The sequence below is a fragment of the Phyllostomus discolor genome, chromosome 12 (assembly GCF_004126475.2).
Source record: "Phyllostomus discolor isolate MPI-MPIP mPhyDis1 chromosome 12, mPhyDis1.pri.v3, whole genome shotgun sequence".
In the NCBI taxonomy this organism is placed as follows: Eukaryota; Metazoa; Chordata; class Mammalia; order Chiroptera; family Phyllostomidae; genus Phyllostomus; species Phyllostomus discolor.
Window position 1 is genome coordinate 61,449,586 of NC_040914.2, and position 22,511 is coordinate 61,472,096.

At 41.7% G+C, this 22,511-nt stretch overlaps 1 protein-coding gene across 1 annotated transcript in view; it reads left to right on the forward strand.

The window, feature by feature from the left end:
* The window catches only part of TANGO6 (transport and golgi organization 6 homolog), a 132,926-nt gene that overhangs the window by 79,935 nt on the left and 30,480 nt on the right, over positions 1 to 22,511 (forward strand). The window contains exon 16 of the mRNA XM_028534769.2: positions 17,215 to 17,366. Coding sequence (XP_028390570.1) covers positions 17,215 to 17,366 — 152 coding nt within the window. The remainder of the gene's footprint in view (positions 1 to 17,214; positions 17,367 to 22,511) is intronic.

Genomic DNA, 22,511 nt, shown 5'->3' on the forward strand with positions numbered 1-22,511 from the left:
TTTACAAAAACATAATTTTTTTTAAATTAAAGTTTTTATTTACTTACTTTTAGAGAGAGGGGAAGGGAGGGAGAAAGACATGGAGAGAAACATCAGTGTGTGAAAGATACATCAGTTGGTTGCCTCTCACACACCCCCAACTGGGGCCCTGGCTGGCAACTCAGGCACGTGCCCTGACTGGGGAGTGAACCTGCAGCCTTTCAGTTCACAGGCCAGCGCTCAGTCCTCTGAGCCACACCAGTCAGGGCTAAAAAACAGAAAACAAAAAACAAAAGAACTCAGAATCTTAATATACTTTTACTATTACTCTTACTATTATGTGCTTTCTTTGAAATCACCTTTACCAAGGTATAATTTGCATTAAATAAACTGCTCCCATTTTAAGTCTACATTTCAGTGAGATTTGATATAAAATCCATGTAACCATCACTACAATAAAAATATAGAACAATTTCATCACCTCCAAAAGTTCCTTTGGGCCCAGATGACCTCCCATTCACATCCTACGCCAGGCAACCACTGATATGCTTTCTGTGACTATAGATCAGCTTTGTCTGTTCTAGTGTTTTATGCAAATGGAATCATTCAGTGTATAGATACCCTTTTGCACTTGACTTCTTTTGCTCAGCGTAATGTTTTTGAGATTCATCCATGTTGTTGTGTATATTAGCTTTTCACTACTTTTTGTTGCTAAGTAGTAGTATTTTATGTGAATATACCGCAATTTTTTCATACATTTACCAGTTGATGAATACTTAGGTTGTTTCCAGTTCTGAGCTGTTAATGGGAACATAGCTGCTATGAACATTCAGATATACCTTAACATCTCTGGGCCTCGGTTTCTGCATCTATAACATGATCTTAGTAATAATACTTTATGGAGCTCTTGTGAGGCTTGCAGGAGTTATTAAATGTAAAGTGCCAGGTTTATAATCAGCAGGTATGTAATAATAATGTTACTTTTTATTACCTCCAGCTCTAGGTAGTGACTCTGCAGTCACTGAAGCCGCAGGCCAGTAGGGAGACTAGTCCGTTAAGGGTAGACTTTCAACCACCTCGGGGCGGTGGGGGGGGGGGGGGGGGCGGAGAGGAACTAAATCCAAACCAGGCCTCTTGCGTACTGCCAGGGGACTAGATTTGTACAACCCCTCACACACAAGAATGAAAGCTAGAGTTACCACTGGGAGCAAGCTTCTGTCTTGGAAGACAGATAAAGACATGGCACCCCCACCCCCACCCCGCCGTCCCCCACCAGCTGCTGCTCACTGGTGACTAGGACTAATTTCTAGTAATTTCCCAAGGATGAGAGCCCCTGAAGTAAAACTACTTCCGAACTGGGTCACCTGCAACATCGGTTTCTTCTTTCTGCTGAATTGTTCCCATCTTCATGCAAACGTGACTTAATATATATTTTTTAACAAGTAAACAAAACATCTCTCTTATCCCCATTTCCCCTTCCAAACATAGCCCCTCTTTCTCTGGTTTCCTCCAGAGTAAAACTCTTTGAAAAAGTTGTCTGGACTTTCGGGCTGCACTCCCTTCTCTTTTTCTGCCCATGCCACCCCAATGGGACTTTCATCCCTAACATTCCTGTATCAGCCAAAATGTTGGAAAGGCCAGTGATCAGTCCTTTGTCCTCATGTTACCTAACCCCCCAGTAGTACTGGACATTTGACCACTGCCTCCATTTGAAAGTCCGCTGAGAGTCCGCCGGAGTCCGCTGAGGCTCCGGCTCGGTCCTCCTCGCTTTTCCATACACACGGTGCTACTCGTGCCCTGGTCCGTCTAGCTAGAGGTTTACCAGTTGTATTTACATATTTTGCAAAGAACCAGCCTTGAGTTTAATTAATTGTCTTTTGGTTTTCTATTTCACTGATTTTCCCATCTATATTTAATATTGTTTTCTATATTATCTGTTACTGCAAAACAAATTACCTCAAAACTTACCAAATTAAAACAAGCAGCACTGACCTCACAGTTTCTGTAAGCCAGGGGTCCACCTGGCTTAACTGGGTGCCTCTGCCCCGAGGCCTCTTAGAAGGCTGCCGTCAGGGAGTTGCTGGCCAGTGGTCTCATCTGAAGGATCAGCTGAACACAGAGCCCTTTCAGGCTCACTCACATAGTTGGCAAGACTCAGTGGCTTGTAGGCTGTTGGACATAAGGCCTCAGCACTTTGCTGACGGTTGACCAGCAGCCTCTCTCAGTTCTTTGCCACAAGGGCCCATCCATAGGGCACAACGTGGCACCTGGATTCCACCAGAGCAAGCAAGCAAGAGAGCAAGGGAGGGCGAGCAAGGTGGAATCTTGGTTCTTCTGTAACCTAATCTCAGAATTGACAAGTACTTTTGTCCTCTTCTCTTTGTTACAAGCAAGTAACTAGATTCAGTCCCAATTCAGGAGGAGAGAATTATACAAGGCATGAATACCAGGAGGCGGGGGTCGTAGGGGACCGTTGTAGAGGCTCCCTACAACACCTTCTTTCCGGTAACTTTTGGTTTAATTTGCTTACTTTCCTAGTTGCATAAGGTGGAAGCTTAGTTCACTGACTTTGGACCTTTCTTTTCTAAAGTAAACATTAAAACCTAAATTAATCTGTAAGAACTATTTTAGCTGTATTCCCCAACTTTTGATGTATTTTCATTTTCATTCATTTCAAAATGTTTTCTCATCTTGCTTATGATCTCTTTTCTACCATGGATTACTTAGAAATGTAGTGTTTGTTGTTTAGGTTTCAAATATTTGTAGATTTTCCAGGTAACTTTTGGTGATGGTTTTCTAATTTCTTTGCCGTCGGGGAACATAACGTGTATTATGTCAATCATTTTAAATGTACTGAGACTTATTTGATGACCCAGGATACAGTCGTTCTGGATGCACGTTCCATGTGCATGTGGAGCTGTGGCCTGTAAATGTCAGTGAGCTCCGCTCGGTCGGTGCATTGCGAGCGTCCGTTCCTGTGTGCATGCGCAGTCGGAACGTTTGTCTGCTTGGTGAATCGACCCTTCATCCTTGTTTTTCATTCCTTTTTCCAAAGTCTAATTTTTGTGATGTTCATACAGCCACACCATCTTTCTTGAAATTTGTGTTTTCATGGTATATCTGTTTCTATTCTTTATCTCTTAATTTGTTAATGTCTCTGTATTTGAAGTAGATTTTTGTAGGCACTATATTGTTGTTCTTGCTTTTTTAAATCCAGTCTGTACTCAGTGCACTTTCTGTCTTTTAACCCTAGTCTTTTAAATAGTTTAGATCGTCTGCATTTCATGTAATTTTAATATGGTTGAGTTTAAATCTGCCGTCTTGCTGTTTGTCTCATCTGTCCTTTGTTCTCTTTTCCTTCTGTCTTTTGTGTTGATCAAGTATATTTGATGATTTTTAATCTCCACTCTTGGCTTGTAAACTATAAATCTTTGTTTCATTTCCTAATCTTCATTTTAGGACTTCAGTTATCTCTATGTATGTTAGAATATTTCTTATTGTCCTCAGGCTCTGTTCTTTTTTCCTTTCTTTTTTTGACCTTTTTTTTTCTCTCTCTGCTTCAGATTGAACAGTTTCGGTTGCTCTGTCTTCAAGTTCATGGACTCTTTTCTTTCTCATCTTCAATTCTGCTATTTGGCTCATCCAGTGAAATTTTTATCTTACATATTGTATTTTTCATTTCTAGAATTTCAAATTTGGTTATTTTTCCCCATTTGGTTCTTTTTACATTTGCTCCTTCTTTGTTGAGATTTCCTAGCTTTTTTATTCATTAAAAGCATATTTTCATTATACCATGTGATTTCCTTGTGTACGGAATCTAAACAATAAAATACGTGAACAAACAAACTAGAAACGGACTTGTGATACAGAGAACAGACCGGTGGTTGCCAGAGGAGAGGGAACTTTGGGGCTGAGTGAAAAAGGTACAGGGATTAAGAGTAACTAATTGGCAGTTACAAAATAGTCATGGGGATGTAAAGTAAAGCACAGGGAATATAGTCAATAATATTGTAATAACTATGTGTGGTGCCAGGTGGGTACTTGAAATACCAGGGGAAACACTTTGTAAAGTATATGATTGTCTAACTGTTATGCTGTACACCTGAAACTAATACAAAATTATGTCGAATGTAAACTATAATTGAAAAAAGTGTATTTTCCTTTACCTCATTGAACATATTTATAATAGCTGCCTTAAAATCCATGTCTAATAATTAAAATGTCTTTGTCATTTCAGCCTTGGTCTCTGCTGATTATCTTTCTCCTTGAGGATGGTCTTTTTTTGTATTATAAGTGATTTGGGATTATATCCTGGGCATCATGAATATCGTGTTGGAGGATTGTGGATTCTGTTATAGTTCTCCAAACTCGGGAGTTTTTATCTATGAGGGGTTTTCTGTTTGATTTTTGGGTTGGTTTGTTTTGGTAATCCCTTCACCATTTTTACCCAGCTGTTGAATTTTTGTTTTATCAGGCAATTAGCTGCAGCCTTTGTCTTGCCTGCAGTGGGCGGAGCTTAGATCTCAGGTCAGTTGTTTTTGCCCCAGCTGCTAGCTGCTTGAGTCTGGTCCCCACATGCTGAACTTCAGCACATTTCCCTGAGGTCCGGGAGAGGCAGTGGGAGACGAGCCTTACCCACCTGAGTCCTTATTTTCTTCATAGCCTTTGTCCTGCTTGTCTGCTGCTTTGGCAGTAAATAAAGTTAAAAGAAAATAAATGATTCTCATCCATCTTCAAACTTAGGCTGGGTTCTGTGGCCTGACTTAGCTCAAGAAGCCAAGATCATAAAGAGCCAAGTGTGCTGTGTTAAGGGATTTGGATTTATGTTGACTTTACGTGGAGCCATTGGAAGATTTTAAGGAAGGAGGAATTAATCATAATTACATTTTAGCAAGGTGACTTTGGTTGCTTTGTGAAGGAAGGATGACAGTGGGACAAGACTAGGCGCAGGAAGACCTGCTGGGATGTTGCTGAGGCAATCTGGACCTAGACAGGAGGTGATGGTGGATATCGAATGAGGGTTTACCTGTGAGAATGATGGGAAAAGATGTCTCCAGATAGGAAAGGAAGCATAAGAACAGAACCAAAGTGGGCCGCCTGTGGCGTGAGTGGAGAACTGAGACTTGACCTGTCTTCCTGGACCAAGTTGTGTTGGGTGTCTTGGGGAAGTACAGCTAGATAGAGAGGGTAGGGCATGGCACAGAGAGCCATGGAGGCTGGGCAGAGGAGTTTGGATTTGATGTGATGGGCATTTGAGAATCCACAGATTCTTAGGAGCTGAAGCAGTGTGGTGAGAGGTGTGTAGGAGTGATCGGCAGGGGCGTGAAAGGTGGATGAAGAAGGAGAGCCTGGAGCCCGAGAGATGGCGAGGAGGCTGTGGAGGTGTTCCACGGCACCAAGAAAGGAGGGCCTTGATTGGAGGGATGTCTGTGAGAATGTTGAGAAGAGAAATAGATATTCTAGACAATTCAGAGGAGAAAAGGAGAGGCTGTCATCAGTCATCTTTTTTTTACATTTAAAAATGGAGATCAAGTTATAATCCACCCAGGAACTGTTATTCTCATAGAATTGTGGAGAGGCTGAAATGAAATAATATATATTAAATCACAAATATTTGAGTGTCATCATAAATATATATTTACCATTATATTAACTCTTGTAGTAGGGTTGCCAGATACCAAAGTAGAGGTGTGGGATTATCTAGCGTGGCAGCCATTGGGCAGGTAAATAAGAATTTGACATAGCTTTAATCTCAGAATACATTTTACCTTTCTCTATCAGAGAGAGGTATATACTGCGAAACCCTAAGTTTTTAGCTTGACTCACATTTAATAGCTATAGGCAAGTCACATAATCTCTCTGTTCTTTATCTGTAAACCAGGGATCCTTATAATGACTACCTGATTGGGTTGTTAGGAAGTTTAAAAGGTAATATATGTAAAGTGTTCAGAACCAGCAGCTCTCATGGTAAGGGGTGAGTAAGTATTGGTTGCTATTATTTTCCTTTTGTTATTTTTGAGTGAGTGCATCGTGTTCCTTTATTCTCCCACGGCCAAGGCCAGCCCGAAGCAGCCCTTCAGATGAGTGCAGTGTGCGGTCACCTGTCCGACTCCAGGATGCAGATCATGGTTGGCCACTCTCTGTTAATCACTTTATATGCGGGTCCACATAATCCTTGAAATGGCCCTGCAAGCTGATTCCTATTATCATTACCACCGTTTTATAGGACAGGTGACAGGTTCAGAGAAGTGAGTGAATCCCCAGGGTCGCTCTACTGGTCTGTGCTGGATCAGGGACTGAAAGCCAGATCTCTTTTCCTCTTCTTTCTTTTTTATTGGATTTATTGGGGTGACACTGATTAATAAAATTATACAGGTTTCAGGTGTACAATTCTATAACACATCATCTCTATATTGTATGTGTGTTCACCACCCCAAGCCAAGTCTCCTCCCATCACCATTTACCCCCCACCTCCATCTATCTCCGCCCCCCCACCCTTAAGCCAGATCTTTCTGATTGCAAAGGTCACGCCCTTAGTCACAACTGTAATAAATAAATGGTTTGCTTTAACCAAACGTATCCTTTAGTTGATCGGAGACTGCAAAAACCAATCATAGAACCCTCAGTGGCAGAACGTACATTGGTGACCACAGTGGCAGCAGGAAATTTCTGTAACAAAAAAATCATGGAACTTTTACGTTGGGAAACAGCAGGGCGTTGACAACTACCATCCAGGTGGCTTCCTGTCTTGATTTTCATTTTTTGTTTTTGTTGTTTTCACACTTTTAAATAATTGGTGTCAGTGAAGAAGAAAAATCTTTTGTGATGTGTGAAAATTACATGAAATGCAAATTTCAGTGTCTATGAATACAGTTTTATTGAAACAGTCACACTTATTTGTTAACATATTGCCCATGACTACTTTTGTATTACAACAGCGAAGTTGGCTAGTTACGACAGAAATCATGTGACCCTCAAAGCCAAAAGGCTTTACTATTTGGTTCTTTACAGAAAAAGTCTGCTGACACCTATTCTAAGGTAACCATGATCCAAATATTTATTTATCTTTTATTACCAGCACCTCAGTGCTTGCTTTTTAACGTTTTTGGAAGTTACTCATCTTTCTAAATCATCCTTAAGTCCTCTTCCCCCAAATCAAGCATTGTATCCTACTTTAAGTAGCAGAAATCTTACCTTTTATAAATATTAGATCTTTTTGAATAGATTAGAGTAGATATTGCATTTCTTTTCTGAAAATCACCAGCTGCAGGAATCATTAACTCAGGAGATACAGGATGACATTGGCAAAGGGTCCTTTCTTTAAAGATAACAACATAATTATACTTGCGTGTTTTGCATTTTATTTTGTTGTTATTTTTATTTTCATACTTTTGTTTTCATACTTTTGTCTTCTCATTGCACTGCCCTATTCCAATTTAGAGTAAATGAAAGCATTAGTGTGAGTACGTCAGTGTGTGTGTGTGGAAATGACACAGGACTACAAAGCATCTGATTTTCTTTTTCAAGTTTTGAAATAGAACTTGCATTTATTTTACTTATGGACTTGAAAGAGAGTAAACCAACAATTTAACTGAAATATAGTTCCTTAGAAAGAAATTGTAACTCCATTTTCCTTTTGCTGGACCTCCTGTACAATAGTAGAGATTGATTTCGTAGCAGTTGAGGGATATTGTGTCAATGGTTTAAACATGAAATTATATTCTCAGGCCACAAGCCTTTTGATTTGCTTTTCGGTATTATGAGACCAACTAATTCTTGAGCATGCTTTAACGAGTTTGAACATTTATGTGGCAAATTAAATTAATTAAGTCACTGGAATGGTTGTAATACTTTCATCATTACAAAATTATAAAGAGTCTCCTTCATTTAAAATACCTAGTGTTCTTTTTCCTTTTATCTTTTAAAGTAACTTGCCATAAACCTGGAACTTTTCCTTCCTTGTGATCACATTTCTGGGCTTCACTTTGTTCATTCTGCCCTTCAAGAAAATTCCATCGTGTTTCTGAAGCCTGTTCCTGTCTCCATCACGCTTTTCAGGAGAACCAATCTGTCTTGTCAGTAACACGTTGGGGTAGAGTCAATTATTACAGATTGTCATTGTAGGGTAACTTTGTGTAAACTGGAACATTTATACGTTGATTAAGCCAATCTTGGGGTTCAGTGAACTGGAGTGAGTTGAGATGGAATGAGTAACCTAGTTAATGCATAACTACAGAAGTCTTGGCATCTCCTGTTACGAACTATTTGTTTCTGTTTCTTTAGTTCATGGAGTTGGCGAAAATCCATTGGTACAAAGCATTTCCTATACATTCTCACTGTTCTAAAGATTTTTATCTGTAGTTCTTATTTGCACATCACTCTGTTATTTGAAGACATGGAAAGAAAACTTTGCCAGTTGAAGTGTAAAGTAGGGACTCTACTTCTCCTTTCAGCTCCCCTCGCTTTACCTCTTTTTCTTTCTCGCCTCCCCTTTCAAATTTCCCTCAGTAGGTCCTCACCCAGGCTTGACCATCACTAGAAAGTAATCAAATTTTAGAAATCATCTCACCCTCACATCTTTCTCATTCCTTCCCAGCTCGTGAAAGGAGGTAGCAGTTATATTAATATTTACTAAGGGATTGACGGCAGCCTCCTATTGTGTTGTCCTTCTTGGGATAATTTTGCATTTTTAAAAGATTTGATTAATTTATTTTCAGACAGAGGGGAAGGGAGGGAGAAAGAAATGGAGAGAAACATCAATGTGTGGTTGTCTCTCGTGCACCCCTCACTGGCCCACAACCCAGGTGTGTGCCCTGACTGGGAATTGAACCAGCCACCCTTTGCTTTGCAAACCAGTGCTCAATCCACTGAGCCACACCAGCCAGGGCTGACTTTGCATTTTTAATTGGAAGCTATTTAGCCCAAAGAATTCTAATGATTAAATAGACTCTAAGGCAATACAGTTTACTAACAGAAGAAAGATTTGGAGGCGAGAAGGCCTCTCTGGCTCTTTAAAACAGTCCCAGTCCCTGGGACAAAACTTGTCCCACAGACATCTTCCCATGGTTACATCCACACCCATCCGTCTGTCTGTATACAATTTATGTTTAAATCATCCCTGCTTATGTGGTCTGTGTGATGAGGTGCAATGAGACCACAGCCAGAAAAGGGAGGGCTAAGAACCCCTGAAATCTTTGCCAGCCTACTCATGGCTCAGGGTCACCTCTTAGTTACAGGGCCATAAAAAGGATAACAGTATAAAGGTAAAACCAGAAATGGCAGGTCAACTATTAGCCTTAGGGAGAAAAGTGGGTCCTGACATGTAGGCACCAGTCGGGGGAAATCTATCCAGGGACTATCCAGCATCCTTGCCCGGTGACTACTTCGACCTGCTTCCTGGCAAGCCCTGTCAAGACCAGAGATGGCTTTGGCTCCAGCACTCTGCAATGCCCTAATACGTGCATCTAGTATAGAGGTTTAGCAGCTTTCACAAGGCATTTATCAGTCACCTTCTGTTGTTAGGAAATCAGAAGTGTTCACCCCTTACCACTTTGAAAATGCTTAAGAGGGGAATTTTTTTGTTCTCCTCTTCAGGCTAGAATTAATAGGATTTCAGCCCTTCAATAAGACCATTAAGTAACAGAGGGTGGGAGGTGGGGGATGGCTGGGGTGGGGGGAGTTCTACGGGGGGAAATAGAGATAACTGTTCTTGAACAACAATAAAAAAAGAGTGAGGGGGCGGGGAAAGACCATTAAGTAACAATTCTGATACTTGCCCACGGACTAGAGGAACTTACTCCCATTAAACCCTATAGCTTACGCACTGTTTGAAGGTGTGGCACTGGCTTCTCTTCCACCCATGCCCTTGAAGGTTAAACAGAGAAAGACCATGAATGTCTGAGATGTGGATGAATCAGTTGGCCCCGGTTAAGTCCTTTGTTTTAGGACGGAAGTTCCTGCCCATCTCTATGGAAAGCCACGGAAGTGTCCCGGTGGCCCTCTGCCTGGGAGGCAAAATCCTGGTCTTGAGAACACGTCTGTGTTTTAGTAGCTGTGTGACCTGGGATTGGTCTTCTTTAAATTTTATTCTCATTTATAATACGAAAGTAATAATATTTTCCTATCTACCTTAAATGCTTGTGAGGCTTAAATAAGATAATAGGCACACAAGTGCTTTGCTAACAAAGAGGCTTACAAATGCACACAGCATTGCCTCGTGGCACAGCATTCCCTGTCTGGGCTGTACTGTTGCTGCATATTTTATCTTAACTAAAACCTCTGCCCTGTCCCTAAAGGGCTGTGTAGAGAAGGGAAGCCAAAATCAGAAAAGAGATGATTTCCCCAGAGCAACAGGGGAAATTCAGGGCTGAAAAGTAATTGTTAATAGGTCATGATTTACCTATGAGTTTTTTAATGATGAAGTTCATCCAAAATTAATTGCATTTAATTATTTAATTCTCTAAATGGCTTTTGGAGAGGAAGTCCTGCCTGTCAGGATCTGCCATGCCAATCTAGTTTCTTTCTGACCTCAACAGAAGCTATAATCTCTGTTGACTCTGGTCCACACGTGTGGCAGCGAGTTGCGTTTGTGGAACGTCACGCGGAACCATTGGTCCTTCTACTGTATTCCTTTCAGTAGCGAAGTAGAGCTCTGGGGCTGCTACTCAGGAAAAACGAATAGATGCTAGCAAGGACATAAAAGGGTACGCAAGTAGAGCTCAGTCGGTCTGTGTTTCGTCTCCCGTTTCCTCTCCGACCGGATCAGCAGGGAGACTTCTGTGAGGGCACGTGGCTCTCTGCATCACCCCTAGGGGCCTATTCACTTCAGCGCCCGCCCGCATAAATGGGGCTCCGGGATGGGAGGAGAAGCCTGTTCCTCTGGATCCCGTTTTTCAGTAATTGATTTAGTGAAGTTGAGTGTGTATTGTTTCATTTCGTCTTTTTCCACCTTTGCTCTTTATTCTCTCCAAAATATCTGACACCAAAACTGACAGTGCAGAAAGCAGCACCTTGGAGAAGGGAAGTGCACCTGTGAACTGGGGGACTCAACACCGTGACTGAGGTCTCCATCTCCACTGAGTCCGGTCTACAAGGGGAAATGAAATAGAGCAACAGAAATTTGGATCACACCTAGTGAAAGGCTGGAGCACAAAGTTTTTAAAATATTGGCGTGAGGTCTTACTATCCTTGGGTTCATGGTGTACAATATAGCTTGGCGCAGCCATTTCTACAGATGAGACAGTGCACTAAATGGCTATGCCGATGTGTAGGGACCTCAGAGTCTAAATCTTCAATATGTTCTAGATTCTTTTAAGAAACTTTTAAATTACACTTTTTTTTTTTAAACTGAAGCAGTGGGAGTTACTGGCTCTAAAGTAGTAAAGGCTGAAAATTTTTTTGGCACCGTCTTTTATTACAAAAAAGGAAGCAAAGAGCTGGCAGAAGTAATGCCATTCACAAAGCGTAGGAAAAACTCTGGGTTCTGCTTGACTGGTGGTCAAGGGCAAAACCCCGTTACCACAGTGGGCATATTACCAAAGAATCCGGATGTTGAGGGGAGCAGCCATTGTGAACGGTCTCTGAGATTGGTCCCCAGGCCTTTGTTCTCTGAGCTTTTGGAAGGCAGAGGTGTATTTTATATCAGATTCTATTTACACACACATCCTTCTTCTCCTCTAGTATGGGAAGATTGTTATGTTTTTTTTTCCCCAGCTTCCTTGTAAAATAGATTCTTCAGCCTTCCTACTCCTCCCACTTTAAAAACTTACTTAAAAAACAGTTTTATTGAGATATAATTCATATACCATACAGTTTACCCATTTACAACGCATTATTCAATTTTTTTTGTATGTGCACAAGTAGGTTTTTTTGTGTGTGACTGGCTTCTTTCACTTAACACAATGTTTTCAGAATTCATCTTTGTTGCAGCATGCATCAGCACCTCATTCTTTTTATTTACAAGCAATATTTTATTGCATGGCTGAACCTCATTTTACCTCTTTTTCCCTGGACATACCACATTTCAAAATCAGCTGTACCAGGGGACTAAAACAAAGGGCATACTGCTAGGTGAATACAGTCAGGCACAGGCAGGGTCACATCACAGAGGGCATGAAGTTGAAGATATGAACAATGGGCAACTGAAAATGCAAAGTGGCACAGTCACCTTGACAGCCAGCTTGGCAGTTTCATGCAAAACGAAACATACTTTCACAACATGACCCAACAGTCATGTTCCTTAGTATTTACCTAAGTGAGTTGAAAACTTATGTCTGCACATGAAATGTTCATTGCAGCTTTCTTCGTAATTGCCAAAACAAGCAACCAATAATCCTTCAGTAGGTGAATGTATAAATAAACTGTGGTCCGTCCAGACAACAAAACATTTTTCAGCGCATGAAAGAAAGGAGCTACCCAACAATGCAGAGACAAGGAGAAACCTTATGTGCATATTACGAAGTGAAAGAAGCCAATCTGAGAAGTCTGCGTACCATGGGATTTCAACTATAGTTGACTCTTGAATAATATGAGTTTCAATTGCAAGGGTCCACAGACTTTTTTCTATAAATACTGGAATTAAATTTGCCTTATAATCTTGTTTCTTTTAAAAAAAGGTTTTATTTATTTTTAGAAGGGGCAGGAGGAAGAGACGTTGATGTGAGAGAGAAACATCAGTCACTTCTCACACATGCTCTGACTGGGGACGGAATCTACAACCAGGCATGCGCCCTGACTGGGAATCAAACCAGTAACCCTTCAGTTTGCAGGAGGATGCCCAAACCACCAAGCCACACCAGCCAAGGCCCTTATGATTTTCTTAATAACATTTTCTTCTTTCTAGCTTATAATGGTGAACACACAATACAATGTACAGATGATATGTTGTAGAGTTGTGCACTTAAAACCTATATAATTTTGTTAACCAGTGTCATCCCAGTAAATAAGTTCAATAGAAAAGAAAAAAGCCCTGACTGGTGTAGTTCAGTGGATTGAGCATGGGCCTGCAAACCAGAGGGTCACTGGTTCTATTCCCGGTCAGGATGCATGCCTGGGTTGCAGGCCAGGTCCCCAGTGCAGGGCGCGTGGGAGGGAACTATGCATTGATGTTTCTCTCCCTCTATTTCTCCTTCCCTTCCCTTCTCTCTAAAAATAAATAAATAAAATCTTTAAAAAAAAGGAAAAAAAATCAGCAGGTCCCTGACTCCAAAATTATTGTGTTAATTCAGATTTGGTAGCACACTTTCACTGTGTAAGTCATCTGAGGTTCTTTATGGAGGAAAATGGTATATGCTAAGTGAGTCTATCAATCTAGACTTCAGAGTATAATTGAAAAGCTGGATAAAAATCTCCCAAACCCTAATTTGTTAAAAGAATCTCATCACATGCATGATAACTGATACAAGCAAGTCATAGGTGGGTTAAAAATTTTCAGCTATTTCAGTATGCACTTGCTTTTTCACCTGCCAAAGCAACTCATTTTTATCAAGTTTGTTCAAACAGTTATAGATCCTCCAGACTTGCTTCCTTGAATACGCAGCTGTTTGCCTCTCAGGAAAGTTGGTTATTGCTGACATCCTGACAAGAACATGCAGATGCAGATAGCCAGGTGTCGCTGCTATCGCTGTACAAGGTAGAATTCATTAATGCTGTGTGCTGAGATGAACCCCTCCAACCAGCGTCTACTTGAGTAAGCTTCTAAAATGGGCTTGGATTTACTTAACTGTGTTCATTTCCCTGAAGCTATTTAGAAATCCTGAGGAAAAGGTGATAGTCTCTCTAACTTCAGTTCCATGGGTAACTGTTAGTCTCCGTCATAGCCTGTGCCGATGACTTTCTGAGAATGGACATGAAGGAATTCAGAAATCAATACCGTTTTTTTGTAAAAGCCATATAATGTGCATATTTTTAAGAAGACAGCTCAGTGGGATGGTATGAATGTTTGCCCTTGTCAGCGGTCAAGTGTATGTCATCTTTCAGACAAAAAGTGTATTAGAGTCTTAGCATTTTGTGGTTCAAATAAATTTAACTGGATCAGGAATACTATTTATCTGGAACAGGAAAAGAACCAAAAAACCAACCAACCAAACAAAAAACAAACAAACTAAAACCAGGAGTGGATAGGATCATTGAGATTTGGTTGCTTAATCGGAAACTAAGGAATAGTTGTGGGTGTTCTGGAGCTGTGATTTTAGTTCGCAACGAGCTAGGTTTTAACGTCAGTGGTTGTGAAATGCACTCAGCAGATAGCTCTCTGCACATGAGCTGCTACTGGAAATAGTTACCTTTTTAAAAACAGGTTGGCAAATGGGAAAGTCATATATACTAGTGATATTACAAGAGCTATGCTGTCTCCTAGACTATTGTCCCAAATGGTAATTACAAGAAAAATTATTGGGTTTAGTTTTTCCTCTGTTATATGTTAGTTATAAAATTGACTTTTGAAGCCTTTAAAAAACACATACTGTCTTAAATTCCTTTGTTTCAGAAAATCTGACTTTTCTGGTTTCGTACTGATAGACATGGAACTGACATAGAGAAGTACTCTACAATTTTCAGGAACATTCCAGCTTTCATATTGTATCAGTTAAATGATTTTAGCTGCAGGTACGGAAATCCCCGACTCAACTGGCTTAAACAATAGGGAATCAATCACCGCACTTTACAAAAAGCCCAGCACTGGTTCATTCTTTGGCTCCATGACCTCATTCAAGACCCAAATTCTTTTCGTCTTTCTGCTCTGCCAGCCTCAGCTTTTTGGCCTGTTCCTCTGGTCCCTCAGCTTTTTGGCCACTTTCAAGTTGGCAGTAGCACCTCTAAGATGTCATATCTTTAACATAGCCAGAGGGAAAACATTTTCTTAGAGGTTCCAGCAGATTTTCCTTCACATCTCATTGCCCAGTGTGGGTCACATGCCTATGCCTAAGCCACTTAAGGCAGGGGGTAGTCCATCGTGACTCACTTGGACCGGTGAAGACCTTTGCCTGAACAGCACTGGTGACAGTTAGGGCTCAGGGGAAGGTAGATACTTCAACAAAATTAGAGTGCTATTTGCGAGAAAGAATGGGAGAATGGCAATGAGATGTACACAACAATATCTGACATATAGGGATCTCTAAAGCTCAAATTAAAAACCCTTTAGGTGGGATCTTTAAGTGCTATGCCTGTGACAAATTGCAGCCCTGGAAGTTTTATTCTGTAACTACACTCATTCGTTTTGTCCTGCATAGAAACCCGCTCAGGGCCACCCCCAACCTGGAGACTAGGATTCAGTACAGCCTTGAGAAACCAGCCACACAGCATGCTAGGAGCTGGGAGGAGGGAGGCTAACAGACCCCCCAGGAAGTGGAAGCAGAGCTTCTTGCTTGAAGAAGAACAGGTCTGAGCAAAGGTGTGACAAACCTAGGCTGCGTATGTGAGGTCCGAGAGAGAACAGGTCTCAGAGAACAGGATGTCGGGGTACTCTGAGCAGTGCAGAGTGGATGCCGCAAGTGTTCCGGATCCTCCAGGTCAATGCCTGGGAAACAAGGTCCCAAGTGGGCCCACAGCCAGCCGCCTGGGTACAGTGTGCGGCTCTTGACATGCTGACCTTCCCACTGGCTCCTTGGGTTGTCAGGTGTGCTTGGGGATGGCGGTCTTGGTGGAACATGCAGTTAAATGGATGCTCATTTGGAAAGTAGTAACAAAGCTCAGGCAGGGCAGGAATTACATAAATGCAACATTAAATTGTTTTTTTTTTTTTTTAAATGTAATGGTATCCCCTTTTCTTTTATGGTGGGCCAGTATAGGAAACAGCCATATGATTTCTACACAGAGTATAAAACTTCCATTGTCCTTTCTTCCCTTCGCTTTCCCCCAGTTCTCACATGACTTATTCCTCCAAGTCTTCTCCTCTGAGAACTTTTCCCTGAGCCCTCGCCCCGGCTCTCAATCCCTCCCCAGCCCCCACCTTCCCTCTTTTTCATCACACCCCTTATTGCTGCTGGAAGGTCCATCTACTGTCTCACCTTTCTCCCCCGCCTCCCCGCCCCCCCCCCGGAAGTAGGCTTCGTGAAGATGGGGACTTTGCCTCCTTGTTCATGCTGTCTTGTCTTCAGTACTGAGAACATCCTTTTCTCTATGCATTTGTGTATTTAATATACTTATTTAAATTTGTAAGTTTGGGTTTTTAGTGAGAGTTTGTGTGTGTGCATTTTTACATACAGAAATGGAATAACACTGGTTCTCTTTGTTTCTTTTGCTTAACAGGGCCTTTCCATATTATATTAGTGCATATATTTCTGTCATGTTCCTTTTAATGACTGAGTAGTATTTCATAATATGAGCAGATATTAACCACTTCTGTATTAGTGAATATTTAATTCGTTTCTTCTCATTTTCACTATTACACTTCTGCAGGAAACCATTTATGTGGACACCCTTGTACATGCATCTGACTGCCTCCCCAGGACTGACTTTCAGAACTGCCACCTAAGAATAGGCACAGAGTCCCCTCTGTTCTGAAAGTAGGCTGTGGCTAAGTCACCACTGATTTGTTTTCCACAATATATGTTGATGTTCGCTGGGCAGGGGATGAGTCATGACTGCATGTAGTACGTTAGGAACTGGGAGCATTTTAGAGAAATGCTTCTCATCTTTTTCTTTCTTTAAAAATTTTTTTTTATTCTTGTTGTTCAAATAGAGTTGTCTCCATTTTCACCCAACCATGGCCTCCCACCCCACCCATCCCTTCCTCCCACCCTTGAACCTACCCCCTTTGGCTTTGTCCATATGTCCTTTGTACATGTTCCTTGATGGATCTTCCCCAGTTTTTCCCCATTAACCCTCTCCCTCCGTCCCTCTGGTTACTGTCTTTTTCTTAAATGGAATATAAAGTACATAGACCTTAAGGGAAAACAAACAAACTTCCTCTTCCTCCCCACTCAAGTGACTGAGATCAATGAAGTTATGTTCTCTAAGCAACCTCTGCTTGACTCTCTGATGGCTTTAACCAGTCCTCCAAAGCTGTTCTTTTCAAGGTCAACAGAGACCTCATTGTTACTCAGTCCAATGGTCAATTATTAGTCTTCTTCCTGCCTAACAGTGAATGTTCTTCCAGAGCATGATTTTTTAATGGTTATGCAAGAACTTTAAAGAGTATAAAACACCATAAAAGCACCATGCTAATGTCATTATTCCTTCTTTAAGAAGTTGATCGTTTGCTCTAAAAGATTTTGATTTCTTCCTTTTTTTCTGTAGGGGATATGGTCTCCAAGTACCGAGAGCCTTTGATCCACACCTTCCTGAGGGGAGCGAGAGATCCAGATAGCGCTCACAGGGCCAGCAGCTTATCCAACCTCGGAGAACTGTGCCAGAGGCTAGACTTTCTGCTGGGCTCAGTGGTTCATGAGGTACTGTGTGCTGATTCCTTTCTCTAAAGTTTTTTTTTTTAACTTGGACTTATAAATAGCTTCTGGGGTTGGCAGTCACAAGACTTGTGTCCTATTTCCAGGTCAGGTAAGTCATTTAACATCCCTCGGCCTCACTAGTCTGGCATGTATATTGAAAGTTATATTAGAATATTTTAATTGCAAGAGGATTTTTATAAAGAATCCAAGGTAACTAACAGAATTGAGGAAACCTTGAGGAAGTGCAGATGAAACTTTACTTGGGTGTCTGAGCCAAAGTCAGGTCTCATCCCCATTCACAGAAAAATCTCAGGCAAATACCCTGATTGGCTCTCTTTGATCACATGTGCCCTCTGTTCCCAGTCATTGACCAGAAAAGACTAGTTAAGCTACGTGTACTGTTCAGCACCTTACACCCAGTGCCTGGGACACAGTACATGAAGAATAAATGAGCAGCTGAAATAACAGCCATACAAGATGTCAGCACTAGATGTTCCTCCTGATTTTAGAGTTTTTGAGTTAACGAAATGTACATCTTGTGCACATTTGTGCACTGCTCTATGATGTCTTCCTCTAGCCTCCTCAGTTTTATCTTTGCCCTCATGTTTATTTAGTCATCAATAGGTTAACATGTATCTTGAGCACCTACTATGTGCTAGGACCTCTGCTATTTAAAGATGATGATGGGCAAAAAAGACTCATTGATACGTGCTCAGGAATCTTTTTCTGACCAATGCACTCGACCTTCTTAAATCTTTTCGAAAGAAGATGGCTTATAAATTATAAATAGGTAAATAAAATATAGCTTATATTACTTTTGTATTTACAAGACACCAGAGGTTTTTTAAAAGGTTTTTATTTATTCACTTTTAGAGAGAGGGGAAGGGAGGGAAAAAGAGAGAGAGAAACACCAGTGTCTGAGAGATACATTGATTGGTTGCCTCTCACACACCCTCAACTAGGGGACCTGACCAGCAATCCAGGCATGTGCCCTGATGGGGAATTGAACCAGCAACCTTTCGGTCCACAGGCTGGTGCCCAATCCACTGAGCCACACCAGCCAGGGTGACACCAGTGTTCTTATATAGAGCATGTAACTTTATAAGACCAAAAGCTTAGAAAACTGTAATACAAATTCCTTCTTTTACAAATTTCAGCATCCTAGGGCTGACCATGTTGAATGTCAAATCTTAAGAAGCACCTCCTGAGAAGGAATTTTCTTCAATGTGCAGTGATTGCGCCTTATCAATAAGGAGAGAAACACACTCACAGATTATACATAGGTTGAATCTATGGCATTTCCCAATTCCTGACCTTTATATGCTTTGTTTTATTGATTATGAAGGCTGTTCTTCCATTAAATTCCAACATAGGGTTTTTAGGAAAGTTCTATACCAGTCATTTCCTCTCCTTTAACTCTCTCCTGAGGGACATACCCCCATGTCCAACTTTTCGTATCTTTTTAAAAATAACTTAGAAACTATGATTATTACTGACTTAAAACCTTCAGTTGCTCTAGTGCACATCAGCCATTAGGCCTCTTTGGTCGTTCTGGATGTCGCTTTGCACATCTCTTGTTCTTCAGCAACAGGAACTTGAAACACTGAAGAGAAGGCCTTTGCAGGACCATTTGGTTATGTCACCTAAAGATTTCAGCCTATTATAATTGCTGTGGGTCAGATATTGAAATGGTTCCCATGTTTTTTTTTCTGTTTACTTGGTTTCTTCACATGACTCAATCTAAACTGAACCATAAACTATGAACTGAAATAAACTCTTAGACCATGATCTGAATCAAACCCAAATATTACTATTTTTAATAACACTTTATTGAGATAGAATTCACATACCATACAATTCACCCATTTAAAGGGTACAATTATATGTGTTCCGCACCCCCCCCAGAATTGTGTAAGCATCACAATGGTTTTGAAACATAACTGTGAATGAACTAAGTTTCCCCCGCATCTCCCAGTAGAGCAGCTCACACTTGACAGGATCCCACACGTTTTCTAAAACCAATGAACCCATATAATGTCTGAACATCAAGGTCCTCTCCAGACCCCAGAACTGAGACCATATTTCTTTTGGAGCCCCTAGATTCTTCTTCGCTTTCTCTCTCTTAAGGAAACTGTAGGGTGCTGGTGGCGTATCATTTCTTGTTGAAAGTGTTCGGGACGTTTCTTGGTTCCGTTAATCAGAAAGATGGAGCTAAAGCAGGTTTTGTAACACTGAAGAAGCATCATCACTTCTTCGTGATTAGTTGCAGTCCATTGTGACAGGTGCTATGGGAGCCCATTTTAGGAGCCCCCCTGTCGGGTTTGGGTGCTGACAAAGATGTACTGCAGGAAGAGACCCCTTAGAGCCAAATCTGGAGATCAGGCAGTAGCTGGTAGCCCGGGAAGGCAGAGGTAAGAATTTCAGCAGAGGGGCAGCTTCCATGAAGGCACTGTGGTGTGTGACAGCCTGGCTGGTTTGAAGACCTCCAGGGAGATCCGAAGGCTGGGACTGAACGTGTGGGGGTGAGAGGTGAGGTGGCGGCAAAACGGAGGCAGACGGATAGCAGGGACCATGTCATGAAGAGCTTGTTAGCTCTACAACTTCCTGCTCACGGTGAGAATCGGCATTGCTTATTAAGCCTTCAGAAGTGCAGTGTGAATAGGTAGTAGACTCTTTGCTTACCATGGATGCTAACACAAAGAGACAGCCCTTTCTTTTATTTCAACTTTAAAATCAGTGGTGAGGAGCTGCTGCTGTGGGGGCACCTGCCTGGAAAACCTCTTGTCCGGTGACCCTGCCCCGCTTCTAGAGACCTGGACTCCCTGTAACATCAAGCCCAGGAGTGTTTATGGTCCTTAATAAACTGCAAGCACAAGGGCTGAACCCATTTGTATTCACCTTTGCACCCCAAGCGCCTGTCGCAGTGCTTAGCATTTCGTGGGTCCTCAGTGTATTTGATTAATATTGAAGGAAGAGGAAGGTAAGGCTTATTTGGGAAAAGTAGTTCCTACCTATTTTTAAAAGAGTAATAATAGTAAACACTTAATACTCTTCTGAGTGCCTTACATATGTCAGTGGATCCAACCCTCAAAGAGGAAATTGAGGCACAGAGAAAGTAAGTAAGTTGCCAAAGTCATGTCGACAGGAAGTAGTGAGATGGGATTTGAATGCTGGCAGTCAGGTCCTGAATGCATGCTCTTAACCACTCCTCAGTGTTTTCTCTCAGTAAATGTTTTCAGTTCATTTATAAGGCTGCTTATGAAAGAAGGAAATCTTACCTTTAGGCGACAGCATGAATGGACCTAGAGGATATTATGCTAAGTGAAAGAAGCCTGTCAGAGAAAGACAAATACCATGTGATTCCACTTACACATGGAATCTAATGAACACAATAAACGAACAAACAAAATAGAAACAGACTCATAGATACAGACAGCAGACTGACAGCTGTCAAAGTGCAGAACTGGGGAGCTGGGTGAGAAAGACCAAGGGGTGAAGCAAGAAAAAACGCCTTTCAGACACAGACAGTGGTGCGGTGATCAGTAGGGGGGAAGGGTGTGGGGGGAAATGGTGATGGGAGGAGACTTGACTTGGGGTGGTGAACACACAGTACAGTGTACAGATGATGCATTTTAGAGCTGTGCACTTGAAATCTGTGTAAGTTTATTAACCAGTGTCACCCCAATAAATTCAATAAGGTTTTTGTAAAAGTAAAAATTTTTAAATCTTCCAGATGTCGATAGATAGGAGTTGGTTGAGCAAAGCAGGATACATACGCTCCAGAATGTGATGGATTTCAGTGAGAACTGCTTGTGTAGAAATGAAAAGATGTGTATGGTATTGTAATAGTAAAGATCAAGGTATAAGACAGTGTGTATAGTAAATTACTGGTAACTTAAAAAAGGGGGAAAAAAGATTGTTTTTGTGTCCTTGAAAAGGAAGAGACTTACCATATGAGGAAAGCTACTGACAGGAAGGGTCATGTAGCTTTGTCTTAGCAGCACTTGCTTTTGGCAGTGAAACTTCTGAAGGCAATATATTCGCTCTGATTTCGAAAACCAGGTGTTTCCATCCTACATAATTTCTGTCTCTTCTCTTTAGATGTGCTTTCTTATGTAGCATCTCACACTTGCCGTGTCCCTAGTACCACGCCAGCTGCCTGGGGTGGGCTGCAAGTTTGAACACGATTGGACACCTGACAGTCTTAGTCTTTCATTCACCAGGTCCTGTAGCCAGACTGCTCCTGTTCATTCACGTGGGGAAAGGGGGATATTTGGCATGGCTCCTAAGTAGTTTTTCGTTCGTGTCTTCATTCAACAAACACTGACTGAGCACTTACTCTGCGCCAGTTCCGGGACTACAACCAGGCGAGATGGGGGGGATCCAGCTCCGAGCACAACACAGTTCCGGTTCTCATGGAGCTGACATTCTAGAGGGGGGAGCTAGGTAACAAACAAGCGAGCAAGTAAACAAATGTGTACTGTGGTTGGTGGAATAAAGGCTAAGGAGATAAATCTAGCAAAGTAAGGGGCAGGAAGGGAGCTTGTTATTGTATGTGAACTTGGATGAACAGGAAAAGTGATGAGTAACATTTGAGCAAAGACCTGAAGGAAGTAAGGCATTGACCAGGCATATACCTGGGCAGAGAGTGTTCTAGGCAGAGGGAGCAGCAAGTACAGGGGCCCTGAGGCAGGTGCGGGCTTGACTCAGCAAGCGCAGCAAGCTGGCCTGATGCACAGCCAGGCCAGCGTGGCTTGAGTGAAGAGGGGAAGGGAAGGAACCGGGGAGGAGGTCACAGCCCAAGTGGAGCCGTGTAAGAACTTCAGCTTTTGCAGCGAGTGAGATTGGAAGCCAAAGCAGAGGAATGAAGTGATCTAATTTATTTTAAAGATTGTTGTGTCTTCTTCGATGACCATTCTTCCAGTGTCCCATGCAAGCTCTGGAAGTCTTTTGTCTCTGAAATGCTTAGCTGCACTGTGTACTGGTAGAGAAGGAACTTTAACTTTGGGAAAACTTGTCTTTGGCTGCAGCCTGGAGGAATTCTCCTTCATTAGCATTTGACAGATGTCAGGTATGTTAGAGGACTCAGGTAAAGGACCCAGTCTGTTTCCCTGGGGAAATCTCAGTGGAGTGTGAAAGACAGAGGAA